General features: G+C 44.0%; 1 protein-coding gene across 1 annotated transcript in view; it reads left to right on the top strand.

Annotated features, from left to right (window-relative positions):
• LOC146862253 (cis-aconitate decarboxylase-like) overlaps nucleotides 1-15,543 on the top strand; it is a 112,922-nt gene extending 97,379 nt beyond the window's left edge. The window contains exons 2-7 of the mRNA XM_085643066.1: nucleotides 11,752-11,806; nucleotides 12,281-12,468; nucleotides 13,539-13,631; nucleotides 13,928-14,133; nucleotides 14,623-15,030; nucleotides 15,126-15,543. Of these exons, the coding sequence (XP_085499192.1) occupies nucleotides 11,752-11,806; nucleotides 12,281-12,468; nucleotides 13,539-13,631; nucleotides 13,928-14,133; nucleotides 14,623-15,030; nucleotides 15,126-15,543 (1,368 nt within the window). The remainder of the gene's footprint in view (nucleotides 1-11,751; nucleotides 11,807-12,280; nucleotides 12,469-13,538; nucleotides 13,632-13,927; nucleotides 14,134-14,622; nucleotides 15,031-15,125) is intronic.
• The last annotated feature ends 12,386 nt before the right edge of the window (nucleotides 15,544-27,929 follow it).

The following is a 27,929-nucleotide window of genomic DNA, read 5'->3' as shown; positions in this document are numbered from 1 at the left end:
GGGAAAACTTAAAGGTTTTACTTATTTGATTAAACTTAAGCAAGTAGTGTGTCCTGTTAAACAGAAGCTTAGGAACGTTCCTATCAATGTAAGAGAAGAGTTGGGAGGTGTTCTAAAGGAAATATTAGAAGGTGGTATTATTGAGGAAGTGGAATCATCAGAATTGGTTTCTTCAATTGTTTTAACACGAAAACCTGATAAATCGTTGAGACTATGCATTGATCTCAGAGCTTTGAATGCTAATATTTTGGTAGACTGTCATCCTTTACCAAATATTAATGAGGTCTTGAGCATACTTGGAGGTGCCATCATTTTTTCTACCCTTGATCTTCGTTCTGCATACCATCAAATAGAACTCGCAGAAGAGTCATGTGACATGACTGCTTTTATCACTCCTCAAGGTTTTAATCCAATTCAAAAGGATGCCTTTTGGACTTGCTTCTGCTGCTTCTGCCTTCCAAAGGTCCATGTGTTATTTATTCAAAGGCATGGAATCTTTCGTCAAATGTTTTCAAGATGTATTCTTATATTTTCTTGTGATAAAATAGTATATTCTGATCACCTTAGAAAAGTGTGTGATGTCCTGAGAAAACATGAATTAACCCTCAAAAGGAATAAGCACAATTTTTATCGAGACTCAGTATAATATTTGGGACCCACGTTATCTAAAGAAGGAGTGGTACCTACAAATTACAGCAAATTCATTAAAAACTTTGCGTCCAAGATGGAACCCTTGAGAGAACTTACAAGAAAGAATGTTGAATTTGTGTGGGAGGAAAGACAGCAAAAGGTTTTTGAGAGTATCAAGGCTGAGATGGTGACTGTGCCTGCTTTAAAACCGTATTGTATGAATAGGATGTGCATACTTACAGTAGATGCAAGTTTATATGGATTGGGGGAGGGGGTTTTGTCACAACAAGCTGGAAAGGAAGAGTGGAATGCAGCCTTCGCTTCCCGCACTCTTAATGTCACAGATTCAGAGGCGCTATGCAGTTATCGAAAGAGAATTGTTAACTTGTGTGTGGGCGGTTGAACATTTCAGAAACTATGTTTGGGAGCACGTTTTATTTTGAGAACAGATCATAAGCCTCTTGTAACCATTTTGTCTCCTGGGGTGGTCAGAATGCAACTGCCCATATAACTAGGTTAATGTCTTGGTTACAAGAGAACAACTTTATGGTAGAATATGTACCGGGAAAAATCAATGGAATGGCTGATTGTCTTTCTAGGTTGCTGTGGTATCCTAGGTTATAGAACCATCTCCATTTGTGGTTCTGTAACCTAGGAACTTGCATTCTGTATCCTAGGAGCTAGTAGCTCCTGATGTCATTGTAACTGAAGACTGTAGTCCTGTTGGTTGCTGTTCGGAACACCCCTGTGTATGAGGTCTATATGTATGGAACTTGGAACAAATCCTATTTGGAATATGTCTCCAGTCTTCTGAATCTTACTTATTACAGTTGTCTTGTGATTTAAATGAAGGAAGAGATGATGAAGAAGTTGTAGCCAATATTGGTGAAGTGGTGTCTGGGAGATTTGGTACCATTTCGAAAGATATGTAGAGAACTGCTATGGAGTGTGATGACTTCCTTCTTAAGGTAATTGAGTATGTGAGAATCGGATGGCCTCCCAATAGTGAAATTTCTGAAGATTTGTTTCCTTTCTGGAAAATCTCAGATGAATTAGAGATGGAAGGGGATCTAGTATTCAGGCAAGGCAAATGCATTCCACCCTTATCCCTTTGTGATCACATCTTGTCTGTGGCTCATGAAGGTCATCTGGGAATGTCTTCCATGAAGACAATGGTCAGAACTGTGTTTTGGTGGCCTGGTTTGGACAGATTTGTGGACAGAGTTGTAAGGGAATGCCCTGATTGTGTTATCAGTGAAAAAATGCTCAAGTGTAATCCTGCTCCTCTTATATCTGTGGAATGGCCTGAATTTCAGTGGCAAAAGGTTGGTTTTGACATTGCAGGTCCATTTAATTTTTTACCTCGTAATTGCAGATTTGCTTTAGTGATAGTTGATTACCACTCTAAATGGCCTGAAATCAAGCTTGTACCTCATGTTAATACTTGTAACGTGATTGAATTTTTCAAAGAAGTTTTCGCCCAAGAAGGCTATCCGAAGTTCTCATTACAGACAATGGAAGATTTTCTTAAGTTTTTTAACATTCCTCATGTCACCACGGCTTTATACGACCCTCAAGGTAATGGTCAAGTGGAGAGATATAATAGAGTCTTGAAACAGGATATTCTGTGGGCACGTAATTTTGGTTTGGAATGGAAGGATAAGTTGAGAGAGAAGTTATGGTTGTACCGCATAACACCTCATTCTACCACTGAGGTTTTTCCTTTCAAATTGTTGAAAGGCAGGGAGCCTATCTCTAAGTTGTGCCCATGGTGGTTCAAGAAGAAGAATTTTGAAAGTTTTTGTGTGGAGAACAAAGAAGATGTGGCCCTGAGAGTGCAAGAGAAACAATCGAGATGCATACACTATTACGACATTAGAATGAAGGTGAAGCAACCTCATTTTGCAGAGACAAAATTTGGAAGACCTATAAAGGTCATAAAAGTTCCTCACAACAGTGTTGTTACCCAGGATGGTAAAGTATGGAATGTCAGGAGGGTGGCCAAAAGTGCAGATGTTTGTTCTTAATGTTGTCAAAGAAGGAAAATGTGTTACATTACATTCTGTTATCCCTTGTTCATTTTCCTTTAAGCCTTTTGTATATATTTGGTTCTGGCACCTGCCAGGTTTTGTATAGATTCTAAACAGGGCTAGAACCTGGTCATTGCTGTATCTGCCTGCTGTCAGGATGGTACTGGGCCATTTATATTAAACCATATTTCTATGATAATAGGATTCTGCGCATATTTACATTTGAATTTTACAGAAATGTTTTAAAATTATTGGATGTCCACCATCAACAGCCGGTAGGGAAGATATTAGACTTCCAATTGTGTAAAATAATTCATCAGCATGCTTACTTCTCCTATCTCTTGACTTTAATACTGACCTAAAGGTTCTGTTCTGAAATGCTTTGTGTGGACCTAATAGTAACAAGCATTGGCATAGCCAATAGGTCTCGCCTTTGGGACCTTATAAGTGTTTATCCATGCAACAGTTGATGTTGTTGCACCTAGAATATTGTGCTTGATAACTTAACACTTATAAGGTCCCAAAGGCGAGACCTATTGGCTATGCCAATGCTTGTTTAGAACATGTGCCCTGACCCCACCTTTTCCATATTTGTTATATTACGAAGAGCTGCTTCCTGAACAAGAGGTTGTCCGTTCATAAGCTCTCCGCTAGCTTTACTTACTGAAGTTGTTCACACGGACTGTGGTCTACAAGTTAGAGTTCTGGGGGTGTTGTCATGTTGGGGTGGAGTCATGGACTCAGGTGATTTTCAGCCTCGGGAACCCTGTTAAGGCTGGAGTTTCCTTCTAAAAGTAGTGTTGCACTTGCATATTTGGAATATCATGCAAGCGTCTTAGCACTGCCAGCCTGTGCTTGAAGCGGATGCACCGAAATGTCATTAAAAGTGGTGTCATTAGAGAGATAGTTACGCGTTGTTGTGCACTTTGTGCATAGAGTATAATTCTCCACTCTAACGCTTTCAAGAACTAATCCTTTTCTAATAATAAAAAAAGTGGTGCTGTTCATTTTACGTGCCTATTGTATACATTTCATCTTTGTATCGTCCCTGATTCACATTTCTATAGGCTCGTAGTTGTATAAACCTCCGTCACCGCTAGTGAGCGCACAGCGAGAACACATGAAGCTGGTTGTGTGAGGCCAGGATTCATGAGAGCACAAAGTAGGATATGGTTGGGTTTAAACTTTGAACTATGATATAGACAAAAAAGGAAGAAAATACTTGAAAAAAAGAAGACTTAAATTGTTCTATAAAGAGAACGCAGCCACGTTATCGCAGGCTTTACAGCGCGGTCCGTGTGGTGGTGTTTAGAGCCTGAGTCATTCCGTGGGTGTCCAATAAGTGCTGGCGTTGCCGTGTGCTCACCTGCATGAGCCCTGCTCACCGCACGCGTCCCCTGAAGGGGCTTGAGTCGGTGGATGTTTATCTAGCTTCACTGTCGAACAGGTAATTCCTGTCCAGAGCGCCGGGTGGCAGCGCTGGGCCGGGAGGTGGTTGTTCGAGCCCGGGTCAGGTGGCGCGAAGGGCCCGAGGTATCGCCATGGGCACGCGCTGACGGCTGCTTGAGGCCCCCTTCGCGTGCCGGAGACCCCCGGAGTGGCATGCCCCTCCTCGAGTCGGCTCCAGCTTGATACGGCGCAGGTAAGCCCGTCCCTCTGCTCTGTCCTTAGACGGGAGCCTTCTCCCTGGACTTCCTGAATCACAGGCGGTAGGTAGGGCGTCCCTCAGCACAGAGCAGGTGTAACCCTCCATCGCCCAGTTACTCTGTGCAACGTATGTGCTTGTGAATTTGAACTTTTCAGGGACTGGTATGTTTGGTTCAGTATGGCACCTCTCTGTTACTTTTCAAGTGGCATGCGTGACTTGCGATTGGCACATTAATGCATTGACCTTCAAAAAAAGAGCCACGTGTAACTGTTTAAACTGGGCCGGTCTGACTTTTAGCAATTGACACAAGTAAGAACATAAGATTAAACAAGCACAAGCATGTGCTGCAGCAGGGGGAGGGGAGAGGGGAGGGGGCCTGCGCGATTCCCTTGTGGGAGCAAGCAGCAAGGCGCGATAATTGAGAACATATGGCGCCAGATGCTCACTCCCGCAAGGGAATAACCAAACGTGCGCGCGTTGCCATTGAAAGCAATGCAACGCGTGCACGTTTTTGGCCTCAAAACCGACTCAATGGCTAAAGGTCTTTTTCCTAGGTAGCGCATGCGCACTGCGTAGGCGAGACCTAAAAATGTAGTATGGCTTTCTGACTACGACATGGAGCTCAATACATTTTGGACTTATCACATTACTTATTATGGTATTACAAATTAGCTTCATTAACCAATGCTGTTACACAACCAATGCCATTTTATTAGGTATACTTCTACTAAGCAAATAAAATTGGGCTTTAATATAAGCTATTAATAGGTTCATATATTGTACTGCATTGCAGTATTTATATAGTGCTAGCTGCCCCTTTGTGGGGCACTGAGTGCTTACCTAAATGTACATCAAGCTACACCATGTAGAGTGTATGGTTGCAAAGGCGTTATCTTGTTTTGTGATCCTATGTGGGAAATGTTTCCATGTGATGAGTGAGGACCACCAAGGTGTGGTTATCGTGCTGCAGGATGCAGTGCATAGCAGTGTGGTGGATGATGAATTGTGAGAGACAGACATGCAATGTTATGGTTTTCAGTAAGCTGGCAACTTTGAAAAGTTCTGCAGGTCCCTTTATTCTATTTCTTATGATTGTAGTCTGCTTTGCTGGCTACTGCACTGGGTTGTCCAATTTGAAATTTTGTTTGTATATTTGTGGTCCTTTGCTGGCATGATTGGGACAAGAGAGATCTGATGGGATATGCCTTTGTTACTTCCATCCCATATCTGAGTTTCATTGTGATATGTAAAGAAGGGGTAAGTTCATATAGTTATTTGTGACTTGAAGTGGTCGACTAGATTAAAGTCCTCTGAATTGTCCAGCAGTGTGAGACAGATCTCTTCAGTTAATCAATACCTGTTCATTTGATGATGTCTGTTTTTTGGCTGTATTAATACATTTTTATATAGAGCTAACTAGGCCCCTTGAGTCATTGTAGCATCTGTACTGTGAACAAAATGCACACACCACACATATAATAAGAAACATATGAAGATTAGCGTAACAAAGAAAAGGAAAATATGAGGAGAGAGAGAGGACTTACATGATGGTAAGAAGTTTGGATGTGTAAAGAATGTGTAAATGAACTAATTGCAACAATTGGTGAGGGTGTATATCTAGAGTTATTGCTTGATTGACAGTAAATGTGTGTGTGCATTGCTAGGGATGAGCCTTATCGTTGTTATCTACTGTAGGGAAAGTGTCTGCATAGCATTAGCATTTTACTGAAAGAGCTTTAGGGATGGGCCTTTGAGACAGCCTATTGTCATTTTCTTTAGGGAAAGTGGATTGCATCACCTTTTATATTTCTTTTGTAAATAGCTCAAGAGATGGGACTTGGCGAAGGTCAGAGGGATGGTGTAGCACTTCAATCCACTATATAACATTACGATGATGTTGGTCGTGTTGAGTCTACATACCGTTGGATTTTGCGTCTGAGCCTTGAAAAAGTTGTGTAACGACGAAACACATGTCGGCTGTCATTTTGCTTCATCTATGTGTCAACAATTTGCATTAAGATTGTGTCATACCTATTGCTCTTCATCTGAAAATAAACTTATCACTGACTGTGTGTCCGTCAGTTGGAACTTTTAATGTGCTGTGCTCTGCTCTTTGAATTTTTGTATTTGATGTACTTGGAGGATCTTTTGACCTTGTACTAAGCAATAATGTGGGTGGCACAATATTTGCATTGAGCACGCCATATAAACATATTGAGGTCTTACATTGCAAACTTAACAGAGGGTCTGGCTGTGTTGCTCTAAACCACTGCCACCTTCTCTGTCTAACGACACTTTATATCAGATGGGTTTTGCTTCTTCCGTGATACAAACAAATTTGCCTGTTTTGTGTCGTGGGTTTGAAAAAGCATAGTTCTGACTCTTTTAGTTTTCGATAGGCTTCTGCCAGGGAAACCCCGTCTTCCTCAAAATCATAGTCGTGTGGTAGAGACTTGTAAAGCTAGACCCAAAACTGGCCATAGACACAAGGACCAGATCACGGTGATCTTCAAGTCACTCCATTGGCTCCTGGTCAAAAAGAGATCCCAATTTGATACCCTTAATCGTGTCCATATATCTGTCCATGGACAGGTTCCCGGCTATATAACCAAAGTCTCCTGAGTAGACACCTGAGATCTGCTAACCAGAAGAGTCCAACCACCCGCTCTACAAGTGCAAGGATGTGGCAGAAGATCCCGACACATGCAGGGCCTGACCCTCTCAAGGCCTCCTTCTCTTAAGGAACACTAAGCATTGACTCGCTTTTAGAACTGTTGTCCGCCACCCAGTCCAACCAGCTCCCCTATCTTTCTGTTTACCTTTTATCTCATAGCGCCTTGACACAGCATAACGGGCTGTGTATGGCTGCTCAAAAACCCAAATAGGTGTGTTGTCATTGCTCAATAATGTGACGTGTTCATGCGTTTGCAGACCAGTGGTACCGCTGGTTAGAGTGTGGGGTTGTGTTGAGGACTTGAGGTACAGCTCACCCTGCTCTGAAGTCTCTGCTGTCAATGGATCCCAGACTGTCTCTTTTTAGACCGAGGTGCTGTCATTTGTCGTTCCAGGTCCTTCGCAGACCTGTGGAACCAGCTCTGTGGGAGACAGGGAGGAGCTGGTATGAAATGTGCCCTACACAAGGACACCCCTGAGAGGTGTTTATTGTCTGTAACTTCCGGGATTTCCTAACTTCGGAAACAGCGAAAGTGAGTGGAGCTCCCTGCAGGGCTCAGGGCGGGCGCTACTTGGAGAGAACTCCCGCCTCCAGCCCCCTCAAAAGGAGACGGAACTTCCTGTTTGGATTGTCAAGGTTATTATGGGGAATTAAAGTAGGATCTTCATCTCCCAAACGGCTACCCTTCCGTTTCTGAGATATGACGTCATAGGTTTCTAAGGGGAAATGATTTCCATTTACTGTTTAAAGTCTATTATTATTAAGAATTCATTCCAACCAGTGACGTAGCTAGGCCTTCCGTGGTGGTCTCTACGTTTGACGCCCTGTGGCAGCCTTATTAGAAGGGGGGGGGGGTTCCCCCCCTTGCTATGCCACTGATTCCAACCTTGGAAAGCACAGAATGATTATTATTTTTTTAGTTATTCCTTACAAAAATGATGTATGATTCCCTTAAATTAAGAGAGTGAGGTTTGCGAGAATTATTTAATGTGGGTTTGAATGTGTGAATGTAACTATTTCTTTTGTAAACTAAAATCGCCGTATATTTTTAGCAGAGCTGTAAGTAGAATGAAAAAACTAGGGGGGTCTTTCAAAGGGCCGTGGCCGATATAATTAAGGGCGTGGCTTAAAAGCACGTAAGCACATAAGCTGACATTCTATACTTAGCTTGTCAACTGACTGGTGTTTTGGTACTTCTGTCATTACATCAAAACATATAATACTGCAAGTAACATTACACTTACAACAAGCCAGTACTATTGGCCTTGTCAAAGGTTGTTAGTTGCATAGCATAAATAAGCAACAACTATGGCTTCATACTTATAGCATGTTAAAAATCCTTCAGTTCTGAAATGGTGAGACTGTAAAAGAACTATAACGAGTTGAAGCCACACCAAAGGAGGCGAAGGATGGTTCTGCTGCAGAGGTACGATTTATATGTTTTTATCCTGATGAATGGAGAGTCCGATAGGGACCCGTCTCAGCACCTGCTTTTCAGAACTGCCTGTGCTCAGCACCGGCAAGACCCGGCCCACTTAAAGCCCCGATTCTTAGAGAGATGCTTAGAATTATAGGTACAGAGTCATATAGAGACAGAGATGAAGAATTGCGTACAAACACATACGCACTCACGAAGATAAATGGCAAACTTAAATAAAATTCTTAAACTGGTGATCGCATGAACTATTTCCTATGTTGGATTCAAATGTGTGAATGTCGCGTTTTACAAAACCCTTGATTGATATGGGCGCGCACGCCTCTTAATATCACGATTACTAGAAGGATCTAAATTCATCCTCCATTTTCGTAAGCCAGGTGAGGGTAAAGCGGACACACTGCGGATTAGCCTGGAGTGTCTTCCATGGATTTCCCATAGGCCCCTCTCTTTGGTCTTTTCCACGATGTTTCCTCCAGGAATTTCCCAGATGTCTCCGTGGTCTTTCCCAGAGGATTACACCTGGAGCTGGTCACACCTCGTCCGCCCCTTTTAGTGGCGTCACTCTCCACAGGGCTCCCCGGCGGGGATCTCACGCCACGCGCCTCTTCAGCGGATATAACCTCTGTCAGGAGAGAGACACAACATCTTCCAACACTAGAAGCTCACCTGCCCCTGCCTGTCAGCACCAGAGAGAGCGAGGCAGAGCGAAGGACTGTCCCAGGACAGAGACAAAAGAGACCCCTCTCAGGTCAACAGAGATAGACTGCGGGGCTCAGGAGGTCCATCTCGAAAGACAGAAACTGATTGCAGAGACAGGGAAAACTTCTCCCAGGACAGAGGCAGACACCAGTGCGGAACATGCTTCAATGTTATGTTATGTTATGTTAATAGCATTTATAACGCGCACAGCTGCCCCAGCTAAGGGGCGTCCTGGCGCGCAACAAGATATAACACAACCAACACAAAACCGAGAACAGAAGGAGCAGTTAAAACAAAAAAGTTTTTAAGGATTTCCGGAACGACAGAAGATCATCAATTGCACGGAGCTGAAGCGGGAGCGAATTCCAGAGCGCTGCAGCCTTTATCCGAAAAGAGCGCCCACCAACTCGGCAGAGCCTGAACCTCGGGACTACTGCAAGCGCTTGACCCGAGCATCTTAATGAACGGGTCGGTACATAACCGGACATAAGATTCGAAAGAATCTGGGGGGCGGATCCTTTCAAAATTTTAAAAGCCAAACATAAAACTTTAAACTGAATTCTCGACTTGATCGGCAGCCAATGTAATGCTCGAAGGGTGCTGGAAGCCGAGCAAGACCTAGGCAAGCCGACAATGGCTCTGGCAGCGGCATTTTGAACGCGCTGAAAACGAACAATTTCTGCCTGATTACTCCCTAACAAAAGCGAACTGGCATAGTCCAGGCGAGATAAAACTGTTGCCTGGACCACTATCTGCCTAATAGAGGGGTCAAAAAACTTAAGGACAGGCCTTAAGCCCCGAAGGACTCCAAAACAACATGCCGCGGTTTTCTTGGTGTGCCCCACAAAGCTGAGAGTAGAGTCCAGCCACACTCCCAAATTTCTCAACTCCATAACCGGAGTTGGAGCCACACCAAGTTCCGGCGGCCACCATCTGTCAATGCGCCTTCCAGGTGAGCCCCTGCTACAGGCATCAGGTTTTGGCCCCTCTAATGGCTGGATTTGTATATATTTTTCGTCTGTTTGGGGGCATAATGTTTTCCCCTTGTCCAAATAAATTGGTTGAAAGCCTTTCTCTCGATCTCGCTATTCATGTATTGGTTTTTATAGAGCGGTATCTTTTAAATTACAACAGACAGTGAATTCACTTATTAGATAATGTATGTGGCTGTATTACTGCCTTAATTTATGTATTCGTTTTATTCATCTTGGCATTCTCATGCTTTTTATGTATTTTTTACATTCTCATACTTCTTAATACGTATTTGTTTGATTTTTCAATATATGTTTGTGAATAAAAGGAGAGCACCTTGTATTCTTACTTTGTCACGTGTTTTAATGTCGCCAGTTCTGAGACCATTTGTCGTGTGTTTCTGTGATGTTCATGATATCAGCGTCTGTCTACCGTGATCGTTGCAGAAGCATCCCGGGTAGTTAAGGTCTGTTAAAAGATGCTCACTGACAGGGGCTTTTATCATGCTGGATAATTCTCAGAAATGAGACAGTAATATTTAAAGCCTCTACGGGTTTTGCTGCAGTTCTGTTGTTTGTAGCGCTGTCGCTGTTATCAAGCACAGCCTGTGAAGCATAAACTGCTCGTTAAAACGCAGTATTAGCAGCAGCAGATTGCACTAAAAGGAGTTTGGGACTTTATTGTAAGTATCTGTTTCTCAAAGTAGGTGTAATAATGCACAACGTAAACAGTGTTCACCTACAGTCAGAGGTTCTCGAGGTACCCTTGAAGAGGAATTTTCAAACAAACAATTTTAGCCGATCAAAAAACTGCCCATATAGATACGGTGTCCCGGGTGGCATGCATGTGCCACTTGATGCACAGTGCCTCGGAGGGACACTGTGGCCCAAGAGACATTGTCTTTCTCGCATCTACGGCAGAAGCAAAATAAAGAGTTTCACTCTGTGCCAGCTGATATCATGCTTCACACGGCTTCTCTGCCAACATCCAATCAGAATGCTTGCACCAGAACAGAGACCGCCTGTTGTATGTGGTAAGGCGCTGGCATCATACGACAGCCTGCTGGCATCACAAGCCAAAATATTGGCATCACCTTTCATAGTGCTGCGATCAGATGTATGCCAACTTAAGGTGCTAGCATAATACGCCAGGATGGTTCCTGTAATGTCAGGGTACTTTCATCATATGTCAGTGTGCTGACTTCATATGCCAAGGCGCTGGCATCATTTATCAGAGTCCTCCCCGGGTGCTGCTCTGCTATTGGTCCCCCCCTGTGATGGAGTTACTGTGGTGCCAGTGCTGCAGCTCATGTGCCAGTCTATGGCTGTTTATATAACATGCTCTACCTGCTGATATGCCAAGCAATGTGCCATGCTGGGAAATCCCATGCTCTAACCTTGAATTACTTATATGCCAGGCTGAGGCTGCCCATGGGCCAGGCTGAAGTTACTCCTTTGCCAGTCTTGGACTGTAGTTTGACAGATTGCACTTGCTAGCTGTGAAAACCCTCAAATCACTCCTCTGTTATTTCCCCTTCCCTGTCCTCTTCCCTTTCTCGACTCTGTTGCCTTGTTTTCCTCTCTTTTAGCCCTGTCCACTCCCTTCCACGCTCTTATACAATGAAACAACTTGGCTAATATTGCTTTCTTCCTTCTCCCAGAAACCAAATGCCATCCTCAGACTGTACAGGCAGGTGCACACAGCGGCGCTGGAAGGTAAGTGTTTGGTGCATGCACTACCCTTGGTCTGAGGTCACGCTGTATCTTTTCTGCCCAGTTGCTGGTTCCAATGTCCGATCCCCTGGTCTGAGACAGCTCTCTATATCTTGGTCCCAGTTACTGGTTCTGGTGTCACTCTCCCTGTTATGATGCCACTTTGTATACCCTGGGCCCAGTTACTTGTTCTGATGCCACTCTCCTCGTGCCCGGACCGTTCTGTATCCTAAAGGCCAAGTTATAGGTTCTACTGTCACTCACCCTGACTTGGGTTCCTTATGCCATGGTCTTAGTGTGTTGTTTTGGAGCTGCTAGCACTGGTTTGAGTTTGCTATCAGTCTAGAACTCCAAGAGTCCTGGGTAATGATTGTCCCATATAAACATCATCTGGTTCTGGTCTAAATGAGATGGATTTGTGCCTGAAGCCAGCCCAGAATGCTTGTAGTTCTGATCATGTCTTTTCTACTCATTCAGTGCTGGAGGGGAGCCCCCGGGAGAAGGCGGTCACTAGCAGCTTTGCTTCCTTCATACATGGAGTCCAGACAGATCACCTGTCCCGAACTGTGCGGCACCGAAGCAAGCGTATGATCCGGGACAGCATCGGCGTTGGACTGGTGGGAAGCACAACACATGTGTTCAACATCGCCCTGGGATACTGCCAGGTAAGAGGAGACATTGAACACACTAAGCAACACACCTTGCAAAATACAATTACAAACCCTTTTTAGGCCAAGAGTGTGACTGTATCCCCGTGATCCTGCCATGTAAAAGGCTACAGTCACCACAGCATGGAACACACCAAAGAACACTAATGTAAAATCCATCCATTAAAGCTCTCTATTCCAGTAATGGACACCATCTACCTTTGATCCAGCCTGAGACATGGGCCAAAGCAAGCCCACCATTTGCAACCCAGCAATTAAAAACCTACTATCCCATAATTTCCTTGAGGCCTTATGAGTTAAAAGCAGACAGGCTCTGAGCCAAAAAGCACACCAAATATTACACGTCCATTAAAACCCTGTACATCAGCAGAGTGCACCATCACCCAGGAGTCATGTCAGTTAAGCGAGGCTGGTAGCAAAATGAACAACACATCTTGTAACACACAAGCATTTAAACACCCTGCATTAACCCAGAAAGTTTGCATAGCTTTGAGCTACTCAAAGAGAAAAGGAGGCATTGACTTAAAACCACGTCTCTTGATTCAAACCATCCCTTAATCAAAACCCCTTTGAGACTTTAGTTGTTCAGTATCACCATGATATTTTGCCAGGTTACCCGAATCTTGGATCTAACCAAGCAACACACCATGAACTCCTCACCCATTTAAATAACCATCTAGAACAACAGTGTGACCATCTCACTGGAATAACAAGAGAGAAAGCCAAAGTCACAAAATCCACCATGATTTACTCATCCACCATGAAATACTCATCCACTAATCACACCCCAGACTGCCTTCAGATGTTAAGCCGTTAACTGTGGACTATGGTACCTAAATAAACATTGCAACCTCTGATCCACTGTACAACTGTCCTTCAGAAACACTACATCTACTCACAGAGACTCCTTACCTGCTCCTGCATTTCTTCTAAGACACACCACAACGTATGAGGTTGAATCATCCTGTGTTTAGAGTTGAATAACCCACATCCCCACAAGCTCTGTTGTTCCACCACTAGGTAGCTAGGCACACTGTCCATTTCTAACTTAATTCTGTCTCTCACAGGACATTTACTCCTTGTCTGCCATCAGCTCTGTGTACGGAAGGAAAGGATTAAGACTCCCGCCTACGCTGGCTGCATATGTCAATGGAGTAGCGGTAAGGATTTTGAAAGCTGCAAAACAATTTATCAATCAATCATAGACTAAGAGCGATGAGTTTGTGAGAATATTACTTAAATGCTGTCTCCGCCAATGTAAAATATTGTCTGCTTCCACTTCTGTAAACAGTCTGTATTGGGCAAAGGCACAGTCACTCAACCAAATCTTAGAATATGAATCCTACACTTCTGTAAATTGTTTCCATAGGTCAATGACACAATCTCTCTGCTTAACATCACATCCTGACCTACCCTTCTTTAAAGACCTTCTAATCCTCTACTCCTCTTCTAACAGAGTCACTCAATGAACTTTGATGACACTTGGCACCCTGCCACTCACCCGTCAGGTGCTGTGCTGCCTGCTCTAATGGCTGCCACCCAGATGTTGCCCGTGGGTTTCCGACCCAGTGGCCCAGACTTCCTGTTGGCATTCAACGTGGGCATCGAGGTGCAAGCAAGACTCATGCGTTTCTCCAATGAAGCCAGAAATATCCCTAAAAGGTTTGTCTGATGCGCACAAAGGGCAGAAATATCCTATGGCCAAGACACGATGCCCATAGGGGGCTCCAGTATCTCCCGGGCATGGTTATGATGCTGAAAGAGGGTAGAAATATTCCATGTTCTATATTTGAGATCCATAGAGAGAGGGAATGTTATGATGTGTGCCTGATGGGGGCAAAGGGCAGAAATATCCGCAAGAGGAATCTGTGATTCAAACAAAATCATGTATGTGGATATCACACAATACAATGTAAACATGGTAACATTTATTTTTCTGTTCATTGTAACTAGATTATTTGTTTGTGTCAAATGCTTGATTAGATCCTAGAATTTTTTCTGTTTCCTTGTACTGCATGATAGCATTACTGTCTGGCATGCTTTAAGTATATTTCCGTAGTTCACACTTATTGTTAACATTACCCCTCTTTTAAATCTATTTTGCTATTATCATTATTCCATGTCTGACGCAGATCTTTGTATTTCCTTCAGGTTCCACCCTCCTTCAGTTGTTGGCACTATGGGCAGTGCTGCTGCTACAGCAAAACTCCTTTCATTGAATACTGAACAATGTGCCCATGCTTTGGTGATCGCTGCCTCTCTGGCAGGGGCACCTATGGCCAATGCTGCAACTCTTGCCAAGCCTCTCCATATTGGCAATGCGACTCGCTTTGGGATGGAAGCAGCACTTCTTGCTGCCCGTGGGATGGAAGCCAACCCACTTATCTTGGATGATGTGCCTGGTTGCTCAGGGTTCAGTGCGTTTTATGATGACTACCAGCCTTCGTCGCTGGCAATGCCAGATCAAGATTACAGCTTTCTCTTGGAGAAGCAAGACATCGCTTTCAAGAGGTTCCAAGCTCATTGGGCATGCACTGGGTGGCTGATGCTGCCATCTCAGTCAGAAACCGAGTCACCAATATAACGGGCTCATTTAACCCTGCTTCCATCCGCACTGTTCTTCTGAGGGTCCCTGTCTCCAAGTATATCAACAGGCCCTTCCCAGAGTCTGAGCACGAGGCACGACACTCCTTCCAGTTCAACGCCTGCACAGCCCTCCTGGATGGCGAGGTGGGCATCTCTTCCTTCAGTGAAGACAGCCTCAGGAGACCAGACCTCATCAACCTATTGAAGAAGGTGGTAGTGGAGCACCCTGAAGACAATGTGGCCAACTTTGACAAGATGTACGGAAAAGTAGTGCTGCTCCTGGAGAGCGGTGAGATCGTGACAGGCAGATGTGACACCTTCTATGGACACTGGAGGAAGCCCCTCAGTCAAGAACCACTGCATGAGAAGTTCCTCTCCAATGCAACCCATGTGCTCCACCAAGACCAGGCCCAAGCAATTATTGAGGTGGTGAAGGAGATAGAAAACCTTGCGGACTGTTCACAACTGGCATCCTCCCTGCAGTAAACGTGTTCAATCAAAACTAATCCCTCTCACAAAGTGGGAGTAAAACTTTAAATGAACCACCAGGTGCAATTATCTTAGCATTAAGTAGTTTTACACAAGATTGAAAATCGACTCAAGGAGAGGGACGTTACCAATTCATTCTATAAAACAACGAGCGTCAATTATGTCCTCTCTTTTCATGAAAGGTGCTGTTATGTCTCACAGTACAGTGAGGTCCCCTTTTAACCTAATACAAATACAGAAACATCTGGCTGGCCAGAAGCATTATGCTTGTTTCCTAGTACCTCATCAGTACTTTGTAAGGACTGTAAAATGCAATTTGTATTTATTGTTATTTATTATTTGTTTATTTATTGTTTAAAAAAGTGTGACCTCACCTCACTGAAATACTATTTCTTTTTCCAACTAAGGGACTCTCCCCTAGTGGCCAAAGATAGGACTAGCTGGATCTTCAATATTTCTCTAGTACTAAATTCTCCCTGTGCCGCGCTCTCTTATGTGTACTTTTCTAAAACACTGTACAAAATAGGTCACTGCAAGGACTTTATATTTCAATCACTCATGTTTGTCAGTGAAATGTATTTTGTGCTTTCTGTGGTTATTTAATTTTGAATAAAGTCTCTGAATTTATTGTACAGTGATTGTAATTTTTGATGTCTAAAGCTGCTGACATTTTAAGATGCTACCTTACATGGTGGCCACGGCTTGGTGACAGTGATACTCGATTCTCTCACACCATCCCGGTTCCTGGCGGCAGGGTAGGTCCTAGGCTCGGCTTAACTTATACGCTGGACCCAATCGGTGTCCATTTTTGTTACCGCCAGGACTGGTGCTGGCATTTCAATGCAACAGACTAGGTCACGGACCTGTGAACGTGGTATGTAGAGTTCACTTAACCATGTAGTGTAGATAGGTTTCTGTTTCATGATCCTGAAGAAGTGCCCGGATCCTCCTGACCGAAGAGGCATGAAACATGTTGATCTTGAGAGTAGAGCTACATTACTAGACACCTTACAGCTAGTACTCTGCTACTCTCCACCCCCCTTTTAATCAGGCAGTTTACCTTATGAATAAAATAATGGCTAGGACAGACTGACCTGTTTTAATCCACTTCCACTCACATCTACACATACTAGGCCCGTCAACCCCACTGCACCAACCGGCAGGAACAAAAGATCCCCGCCACAGAGCCCTGGTTCGGGAACCCGTCGGGTATTACAGCGCCGACCTGGCGAGGGGCATAGCTCATATGATGAAGCATGACACCTAGCTCGCTGGGTGTGTGAGAGCTCTAGTTCCACCTAGGGGAACCCCCCACCCCTCGCGATTTTTCTTGAACACTATACCACCCTCTCTCTCTGTCCTTTTTATAGATCTGAGGAACATTGTACCTTGTTTGCATGCAGTCTCCTTGGGCTCGTACTGTGGACCTCATTAAAAAAGCCCCCCAATAGTCCCCCTCTTTGGATATTCTACTTTTCTAATAACACAGGACAAAATAGGTCACTGCAAGGACTTTCTATTTCAATCTCTCATGTTCGTCAGTGAAACGTATTTTGTGCTTTCTGTGGTTATTTAATTTTGAATAAAGTCTCTGAATTCATTGTACATGACCGTAATTTTTGATGGATGAAGCAGCTGACATTTTAGATGCTAACTTACAGGGTGGCCTCGGCTTGGTGACAGTGAGACTCGATTCTCTCACACACAGACCTTACATATGAAACTCTATTTTGCAGCTATTGCTCAACATGCTTGGCCCTCCTACTAGAGTTTCACAACCTTCCCTGTTATTAGAAACTTCCCTTGCATGCGCAACTACTCATATAACAGCCGGAATATACATATCTGAACAAGTACCAAAGATTGACCCAATCATGGCAAACATTTTAAATGTTAAAAAATTTCAGCTGTTGCCATACAGTTTACACCACTGTGGAAGTTCTCAATCCAGAGTGCTCACAAACTGGTGCCATGTGTGCTGGAAAGTGGAGCATATTGTTAATCAAACATGTGGGAAATACACAGAAAATCATACATTTTGCCAACCTATTCTGTGAGCCACTCCACTCAATCAAACGTACTGACCAATATTTAGAAACACCATATTGTAAACCTACTTATGAAAAAGAGAGGTAGGAGGTGGAGTTCTGTGATCCTCTCCGACCTAAGTTTCTGATGAGATTGCCCTTTGTGCTGTATGTAATTTCAAATCTCTATTAAGCTTTGTCAGGAAAATATAAGCACAGTTTGCATGCTAAACTGAAAGTGACTCTGGTCAGACAAACATCCTCCTGTATGCGGATGATTTGTTCATTTATTTCTAACAAGTCAGCATCTCTAATACAACTTTACCTTAAGATGCATAAAATTATTTGATTTACAGGTTGAGAAATTTGGAGATGAGTACTCTTTGGTGTTTCAGTTCATTTTGAATCTACTCATAATAATTGGAGCGCGGTGCCCTCGAACCATGGTGCAAGCAGCGGCGTAGATTTTGGCGTGGAGCGTCGTCGTTAGGGATACCAAGGCATTGTCACGAAGCGAGGCAGTGCGGAGTGCGGTCTCAACAGGTCGCGGTGTGAGCAGCGGCTTGGTGGCGGTGTCAGCAGGCATCGTCGGTGAGACCAGGGTCGTGGTGCGGCATTGCAGCGGTGCCCTCTGCGTGCCTTCAGGACACGGAGTCAGCAGCAGCATCTTCGACATTGTCGGGTTGCTTCTTCTTCTGTTGTAGCACAAAACACACAGTCACTAGTGCTGAGGGCAGAAGAACTTGAAGTCTTTGCTGTATCTGAGACTTCTTGAACAGGGGGCAAGCTCTACCTCAAGCCCTTGGAGAAACTCACAAAAGGAGATTGCAGAAAGTTCAGTCCAGTCCTTTCACTGCCCAAAACAGAAGCAGCCAATGCAGGCCAACACAGCAAAGCACAAAGCAAAGTGGTAGTTCCTCCTCACAGCTTCTCCAGCTCGTCTTCTTGGCAGTCTTCTTTGTCCAAAAGAGTTCTAAAATTCAGGGGTCTGGCCCCAATATTTATATCCCAAAATCATTTGATTTCTTAGGCTGAGAGTGTCTGTGCCCAGCCAGAACCAGCTCTGCCTGCCTTTTCTGGTGTGACTTCCTGGCAGGAGGTGGAGACGGAATTGTCAGAGGCAGATCAGGCCCTTTGAGGTGCATGGAAATCTCCTCCCCCTTCCCCAATTTCAGCCCTTTCCTGACACACCTAGACTATCTGAAGCCACTCCTGCTCCCCAGCCTTCTGTCATCTAAAACCCAGACAGGCAATCCACATTCCAGCAGAGGCACGTGGGATGACTGAGAAAGAAACTACCTACTTTCTAAAAGTGGTATTTTCAAACACAGAATGTAAAAAGATGCACTAAAAGATGCATCTTTAGATTCTGAGTTCAGGCATACTAAACTTTATTTTCCTACCTAATTCCCCGGGCCAGTTATGTTTATAAGATGTTATAAACAAACTCCCCATTCTGTTCTATGGGAACAGGTAGCCTTGCAATAGTGAAAAACGAAATTGGCCGTAATTTACTACCAGGACATGCCACACACACCAGGGCATGTCCTACCTTTCAATTCAATTCAAATAGCTTTATTTCGATAGACAAATATCATAAAAGCAGAATTATCATAAAAACAGTAATAAGAAAAAACTATTATATACAATAGATCCAAGAGCAGTTTACAAAAATGTGGTTATCTTGTTAGTAAACTAACAATTTTATACTAATACCCTGAGAAATGCCGTTTATATACTTAATAATTTTTAACAGACTGTAATAAATAAATTTGATTAAAAAGAAAATAAGAAGAAACATACTTCATATACAGCTATTTGATGTCATTTAAAAGAATAAAAATATGGGAAAAACCAACATAGGGGACACAATCACATTTCCAATTTCATTTTACACCTCCCTACACAAAAATTTAGATCTAATAAACCAAATACAGCCAAGATACTTCGCCACACCGCATACAAAAAAAGCTCTAGGGTCTGATTTCAAGATCCGCAGGGCAGTAATGTGAGCTGTAGTGCCCAGTTGTCTGCAAATTGGTTTAAGCCACTTTAATCTAGCCCTTGAGTATGCTGGACATACAAACATGAGGTGAGCCACACTCTCTTTTGGTGCCTCACAACAAGGGCAGTCCGCGATTGTCTGGCGCGGGGGGCTCCATTTTGCAGTAAGCTCACGTACCAGAAGAGAGCCCACTCTGAACTGTATGTAGAGTGCCCTATCTCTTGGGATTTGAATAAAATCAAGGTACGGCTCTAGAAAAATATATTGTTTAAACTGATAAAATAATTCTGCCATCCTCCCCAGATTTGGATTGCTAAATTCCTGCATATCAACCCTAAGCCAGTATGCTCTTTTAAGCTCATCCTTACTGGGCGGGTTCCGGCCTTCCCAGCAGCTTCTAAGTCCCAAAGTAAGCACAAGTTTCCTGACATTATTGAGCCAGCTAACCCTATGGTTCCAGTCCAGGCCAATTACCTCCTTGAGTGCGGTGGTATAACTAGCAAGTTCAGGAGTTCGTAACAATCGAGCCCAAAAGAGCAATGGCCTTAGTCTAGCAATGTCTTTAAAAGAACGTCTTCCCATGTCACTCATCAGAGGCTTGAGCGGGACATTACAGGGGAGGTTCCCAAGCACTCTCAAGAACTTATGTTCCGAACTGCAGATCTCTTGCATATTGTTAAACCCCCAAAGTTCCGCACCATAAAGGGTGGAACTTACTGCCCTTGCTACATAGATCGTGAGCGCTGGGGCAACAGGTCTGCTACATGAGCGACGATGTTCCCTGCCTATTGCTCCAGTCACACGCCTATGATTCAAAAGCATCTTGTTAATATGGGGTTTCCATTGCATTGTGTCAGACAAATAGTCAAAAGTACTAACTCTTTCTAGGGATGTTCCACCTAAGGAAAAGATGTGCCTAAAGGGCTTATAGGGGTTGAATGTCATTAGTTTGGTCTTTGTGGTGTTAATAGTCAACCCTCTTAGTGAACAAAAAAGATGGTACCTATCTAAAAGCTTCTGCAACCCGACCGGGGTCTTAGAGATCAACAAGGTGTCATCAGCGAAGAGGAGTGTAGGTATCCTGTCTCCTGCCAGGGCCGGAGCATCAGATGGAATTTCCTGAAGAAAATTAACCACCCCATTCACATATAAGGAGAACAGGGTGGGGGCCATAACACAGCCCTGGCGTACTCCTCTATTCACTGAGATTCTTTCGGTTTTCTGTTCTTGTGACCCCCATCTCACTTGGGCATAGTTGCCCTCATGCAGTCGGACAAGCAGATTCAAAATTAACACAGGCATACCCATCTCAGCCAAAACTTTCCATAATTGGTCCCGAGGGACCAAATCGAAGGCTGTCTTTAGATCGATGAAGGCAAGATAGACACTGCCTCCACCTATCACGACTACCTTCCAATAGATGAGGAGGAGCCTAAACACCTGGTCCATTGTTCCAGTTTTGGACCTAAAACCCGCCTGATATGTCCAACCTTTCACATACACTGCACCCTGCCCACAGGGGTACCTTGGGCCTACCTTAGGGGTGGCTGACATGTAAGAAAAGGGAAGGTTAGGGACTGACAAGTGTGTGCACTGTGCACTGGCCAAGTCGACATGGCAGTTACAAACAGCGTGCAGACTCTGCAATGGCAGGTCTGAGTTACCTTTTCAGGGCTACTCACGTGGCTGGCACAATCAGTGCTGCAGGCCCACTATTAGCATTTTATTTACAGGCCCTGGCACACTCAGTGCACTTTACTAGGGACTAACAAGTAAATCAAATATCCAATCATGGAAACACCAATCCCTAACACAATTTACCACAGGAGCACTTGAACTTTACCACTGATCAGCAGTGAGAAAAGTGCGCAGACACACCACGCCAGCAAAAACAGAGTGAAAACTGGGAGGTAAGAAAGCAAAAACTCAGGGGAAACTTGCCAAAAGATGCCAAGCCTAACAGTGTCTGAAAGGTTTCAGTGCTCTGTCCATCATCTCCTTGTGTTTGCTTTGTTCGTCCTCAGTTGGCAGGGTATGCCCAGACATGAGTCCCTTGCTCACTTTGCCACTGGATTCAAGCTAGCCTGGCTGATGAGGGGTATTACCCCGAAACTGGTCCCATGATGCTCTTTTCCAGTTAAGGGTCTTCAGACATTTTTGCTCTGTGCCCCCCCTAAGCAAAATGTTTTGAAGTAAGGCCCCCCTCCAAAACTATATTGCAAAGATTTGGATAGTAGGAGGAGGAAGAGGGATGATCACAGAGGGCGGCGATCATTAGATCATTTTTGGGGAGCTCGTCTGTAGTTCGTGATCCACACTAAATGTGAGCTTATAAAAAAGCAACAGCATCAAACAAGAACAGAATTGACCAAGAACACTACCACCCATAATTGCCGTGCTGTGGGGCCCAATGCACTCCACCTGCTGCACTAATGATGTCTGTGGTGCTGAGAAGCAGGCTATCTCCTCTTCTTTCACTCCTTCCCCACTATGTGTGACCATCACTTCAATCTTTAAACAAGGCTGGTTTCTTTCTGGAAGAAAATGAGCTACTGCACACTGCCCCTCTTCTTTGTGCCAAGGGCACCATCTGCCCTAATGTTAGCAAGGAAAATGAGCCCCCATGCCCACTTAGTATTGCAAAACATTCATAATTATGATTGAGTGGCCCCTGTGTAAGTGTCACTGTGCCTGTTTCACTAATGATAGGTACTGCCTTGCTGTTGCCTCTGATGTTTGTTAACAATATGGGCTCCCATCTCACTCCATCTCTCTCCCTCCTATGTCTCATCATCTATCTCCCTCTCTGATGCCCAAATCAAGGTGTCTCCTCTGCTTAATTTTCCCCACCCTTGGGCCAATATTTTAAGGCTCAAAGAAACACTGGCCCAGCAAGTAGCACCAATGAAACCCACAGCTCTGTGAAGCAGGCTGTCTTCTCTGCCTAATAAGCAGGGCCATTACTTTTACGCCACATGCCCAACGCAGGCTTTCTGCTTCCTTGTGTGGAAAAAAACAACAAAAAAAACACATTTAGCTCCCTCTGCCCCCATGTTGCTTAGGCCCTGTTCCGTGCGTGCACAACACTGGTGATCTGGGCCCTAGTGCTAACAAGGAAAATGCACTCATGTTCTTTTTCATAGTAAGACTGCATAACTGGTGTCCGGTGCCCACTCACAGATGGTGTGGAGGGCTCCCGTGCTGTGAAACATGTAGTAGAGAACTAAAGAAGAAACATGCCTTCTCACCAAGGTGCCTGCTACCTGAAAGAAATGTGTGCAACAGTTAACCACCACATATAAAGGCTGCTTTGGAGTCAGTGTATCTTTTAATTAATGCAGTCAATCAGCTTGGTTGTGACAAATATTTATTCTGTTTGAGATGTAATATATGTGTCCGTTAATAGGAGTGCACTCTTTAAATGGACACATATAAAAATATTTCCACTAGATATAGTCTGAATGCTTATTGCTAAAAGGTGTATTTTTAAAGCACTTGTTTTATATAGTTTTATACAAATGTTAAATAATGGCATTCACAGTGCTTTCTGTCACAATTTGAAACCTCGTAGCACTGTAAACAAGTCACAATTCCTCACTGCACCAATCAGGATTTAAATCTGTGACTCTCTGGTCATACACAAAGACATTTGCAGTGATCACATTAGCCAACTGAGGTTTATTAAGATAAAACAGTATATTTCCCTTAGATTGGTTTAACCTGCATTTATTATTCAATTGAGGTGTATGCATGTTTTTATATGCAGTTACCTGAAAGTGAACAAAAATAATAAAATTCACACTCGCTGCCCCTGCCCCATTCCACTCAGTAGTACTCATTAGTATCATGTTTAATTTTCTTGTTTTCAAAGTGTTCGGTGTTTGTGATCAGTTATTGAACACAATCAATATATAACATTTATAGGTGTTGCCTTTGTATAATGCTGTACGGTCTTGCAGTAACATTCTCATGATGTATTATGTTTTGTGTGATTTGTAGGCATTTAATCGCCATTTTTACTGTAAATATAGTTAGACATTAGGAGACTTCATTTAAGTGCTATGTATTCACAAAAACTCACATTTCTGACTGAACAGTCACATTGTTATTGCAACTATGATAACTTTGTTGACCTGTATCTAGCCTCAGCTCTAAGCCACTTTTCAACTAGACCTTGGCTGCTTGTCCACATCCATCCAGAAAGACAACTGAAGTACTCACAGCTAACACCAGTACTCGCAGCAAACACCAGCACTCACCAGTGGCGTAACAAAACTTGAGGGGTCCCCTCTGCAAATTACATAGCAGGGGGCCCCCCACGCTCCAGACCCAGTCCGGAGCTGTCAGGCCAGGGGCCTGCCAAGTGCCAGAGGGGGACACCGAAGCTCGGGCCCCCGCACCGACAGGGTTGCAGGGGCTTGGTTACGCCACTGGTACTCACAGCATTGATAGTTCTTGACTGTCCTTGCCATTGATAGGATTAAATAAAACATTCTGACAGCCAGACACACATTTGTAATGAACCTTCTACATATACAGCACTCTCTTACACATACATGCATGCACGCACACACGCACCTCCACTCGCACACAGGAAATAACACTTACAATTATGTAGCTTTCTTGAGCCACGCATAAGCATGCACACATTTTAAATAACCCTGCCACATATTTAGCTCTCTTTCATACACACCAACACCTGCACACACAATGAATCAGAACCAGAATACATAACTTACAACAGTAAAGTGCAAGTAAAATTTGGAATACAGAGGAGAACAAGCCAACCCTTAAAAGAGAAATTAACAATTCCTTAGCGCAATTTAAAGATTGTCTCTATGGGCAGGCACAAAGGAGGAGAAATCACTCTCACATGGGTGCAATCAGATTTTTAAATGCTGGTCCTAGAACCTGTGAGAAAAGCAATCTTCGATCATGTAATTCAAGTGCGTTCGATGTTTACCTTACAGTGCCTCATGCAGTCAATTTAAAAATGCTGCGCTAAAACAACTAACGCTTTCCAGGCATATACTAAGCATGTCCTAATTAATGAGGCGCTCCTCAAGTACTTTGAAAACTCTGCAATGCGCCATCCTTGCCTCTATTTTACTGGAAACACCCCTCTTCTGAAAACAAAAAACAACAAAAACTCGTCACCATTGAAACAGACATCTATGAACGACTGTATGAACACCACACCGTCCTCACTTTTTAAAGTCTCGGCTGGAGATAGCAGCGCGCATGCGCTGTCTCGGCATTCGAGAGCTTCTTGAAATCAATACGGTTGAGGAAGGGGACTTGAAGCCCTGCCCCCTCTTCCCATTGGCTAGCGTCATATTTCAGGCTAAACGCTAGCTTTCTATTGTAAAGGAGGCTTCTTAGTCCCTCCTAGTTACCACCCTGTCCACTTTTGGCCCCGCCCACCGGGACTGGATCGTTTACTGTCGGCGTGACACTCTCTCCTTCATTAGTCGGTACACACTTTTTTCTTCTCATTCGGCTTTGGCAAAGTCAGCCGCGTGTTTATTTTCGCATCGCGCTTTCACTTAAAGTGAAAGCACGATGCAAAAATAAACATGCGGCTGCCTTTGCGGTACCGCGCTTGTTTTACTTGTTAAATATTGGCAGCCGCAAGTCTTATCCCACGCGACTCGGGCAACTCATTGTTTATTTTAATTTACACAATAAATATTGACGCCGCACATCTTCTTATCAGTATTGGAAACCACTTATGTCACTTGCGTCTTTATTGTCTTTGTGTCTAAACAACTAGCATTTTAATGACGTTTGCGTAATCACAATATAGCGGAGTGGATTACAGTTGAAAATGACTTGTGTGTATTAAAATTGCATTATCTTTATCCTTTTAGCTGCTTACGGAAACCCGGTGAATTCATTAAAGTTCAGTGATAAGTCACTGGCGCACGGAGTTAATACTTCACTTCTACTGCTCTAAGGCCGCCAAATGGTGACCACGAAAAGCAGTACACCACTTCCCATGATACTATCTCGCTGTGCGCAGCCGGGGCAGAACTGGCCTCGGCCGGTGCATCATGGTCCGAACGTTCTGCTCAGTTGGTTCATGACCTGAGCTCTGTGCTGTGTGCTTCCAACTGACAGAATATTTCAAGTCAAAATACCACTCTGTGCTTTAACGGAGAAGAAGTGAATTCTTAAGCTGAATGCGAGTCTTCCATCGGACATGCCATGTCTATTACCACAAAACAACAACGTCTCAGCTGGATATCATTTAAAAGATAACAAGTACCAAGTCAGTGATATAAATCACAAAGGGAAGGGGGAAAAAAGGAAGGGAGACCACAAGGAAATAAGAGAAGGATATATATTGTAGGTAGTTATTACAGCACAACAGTACAATAAAGGTACAAATGACCAAAACACTCAAGTGAGCACTGGGTGTGCTAGTGATAGTGAACGACGCAGTGACACAATGGGTGAAGACAGCGTGAACGGCGCAAATAATATAATAACAATGTGATCAAGGCAAAAATATATACAGTCTCGAATGACGAGTACAGCAAGTAGGTCCAGGGGTGACTGAAATGGTGGACGGGAATGAATCCTGACACAATGAAGGGGCGGGCGAATGAAGCGACCGGCACGGACGCTTGATTCGCCCGCCCCTTCATTGTGTCAGGATTCATTCCCATCCACCGTTTCAGTCACCCCTGGACCTACTTGCTGTACTCGTCATTCAAGACTCGTTTGCGATACCCGGCGCCCGGACTCCTTAAATTGATCCCGGTAGCAGCCATTGTTGCGATACCCGGCGCCCGGACTCCTTAAATTGATCCCGGTAGCGGCCATTATTGACGATGACTACTGATTGCTAAATATCTCCGTGGACCCAGATTACACGCTGATTTATGCACGCTTTTGTTCCACCTCAAATCGGATTCCTTTTACCTGCATTACGCCCAGCACACACTTAATTATGACCATTGTCCTGATGATGGCCTGGAATCAATCAGGCTGAAACGCCGTCGACTACTCCCAGCAAAGAATTTTTGGAATTTTTTGGGGTCAATCTAATTTGCTCATTGAAAAACCAGATTGTATATATTTTTGCCTTGATCACATTGTTATTATATTATTTGCGCCGTTCACGCTGTCTTCACCCATTGTGTCACTGCGCCGTTCACTATCACTAGCACGCCCAGTGCTCACTTGAGTGTTTTGGTCATTTGTACCTTTATTGTACTGTAGTGCTGTAATAACTACCTACAATATATATACTTCTCTTATTTCCTTGTGGTCTCCCTTCCTTTTTTTCCCCTTCCCTTTGTGATTTATATCACTGACTTGGTACTTGTTATCTTTTAAATGATATCCAGCTGAGACGTTGTTGTTTTGTTATAAACTATTGCCCGGTCTCTGCTGGGAAAACGGGCTTACTCCTGTTTATTGTTCCTATGTCTATTACCACGGCGCTGCTAACAGTACATCGTGTAATAAGCGAAGCACACACGTGGTGACAATTGTGGTTTGGAGAGGGCTCGCCTTCCAGCGCAGTGCAGCAGTTGTGCTGTTTATACCGCAAGGCCTGGTTGATGCCGGCATGCACTTTCTAACTGAGATGCCAGCCACCTGACGTGGTCAGCCTTCGGTCAGATCCCTTAGTGCTTTTCTGCATGGCGTGTAAATGTACACACCGAATACTACTCAACTGCAAGTGCTTTGTAAACGAGCTTAGTTTGGCTTCCTCGGTCTGTAATCGTAGTTTAATGCTTTGTTGAAGCGCTGAAGGTCATAGGTCACTTTTTGTTTGCTGCTTTGCTTTTTTTGGTGTCAAAAACTTTAATTTTCAAACATGCCCGTGGCAGTGGCTTGAATAGCTTTGGTCACTGCTGATAGTTCAGCTTTCTAGCTCCTGCACTCATTGGGGTGGCGCTACAGATGCTGAATCGTGGCTGTTAGTCATGTCCTCAGCGGAAATAGAGAAAGCAATAGAGTTACCGCTAATGCCGCCTCTTTACTGTCCGGTTCACTAAGCTGCGGCCTTGACGGTACATTATTTTGTGCAGTTGTCATGCGGACATCACCAGCACTTGCGACTGTTTAATTGACAAATTTGTTTATTGGTTGCGTACACCTCTGATTAGCTATGTTTTTCGTGCTTAACTTGCCTGCCCGAGAAACACAGGAACTGTTGGGTTCTTGTTCTCTCCCAGTATGTGTTTGAAAGCTTTCACCACACACAACAGGACCAAACATGGATGTATTCATGTGTGTATCTATAGTGCTGTGGGCAGGGCTTTAAGTGGGATGAATAAACTGGGGGGTCTATCAAAGAGGCCTGGCCAATGTAATTAAGGGTGTGGCTTAAAACC

The sequence above is a fragment of the Triturus cristatus genome, chromosome 2_2 (assembly GCF_964204655.1).
Source record: "Triturus cristatus chromosome 2_2, aTriCri1.1, whole genome shotgun sequence".
In the NCBI taxonomy this organism is placed as follows: Eukaryota; Metazoa; Chordata; class Amphibia; order Caudata; family Salamandridae; genus Triturus; species Triturus cristatus.
The sequence above is the reverse complement of the archived record's forward strand: the minus strand, read 5'-3'. Positions and strand labels throughout refer to the sequence as shown.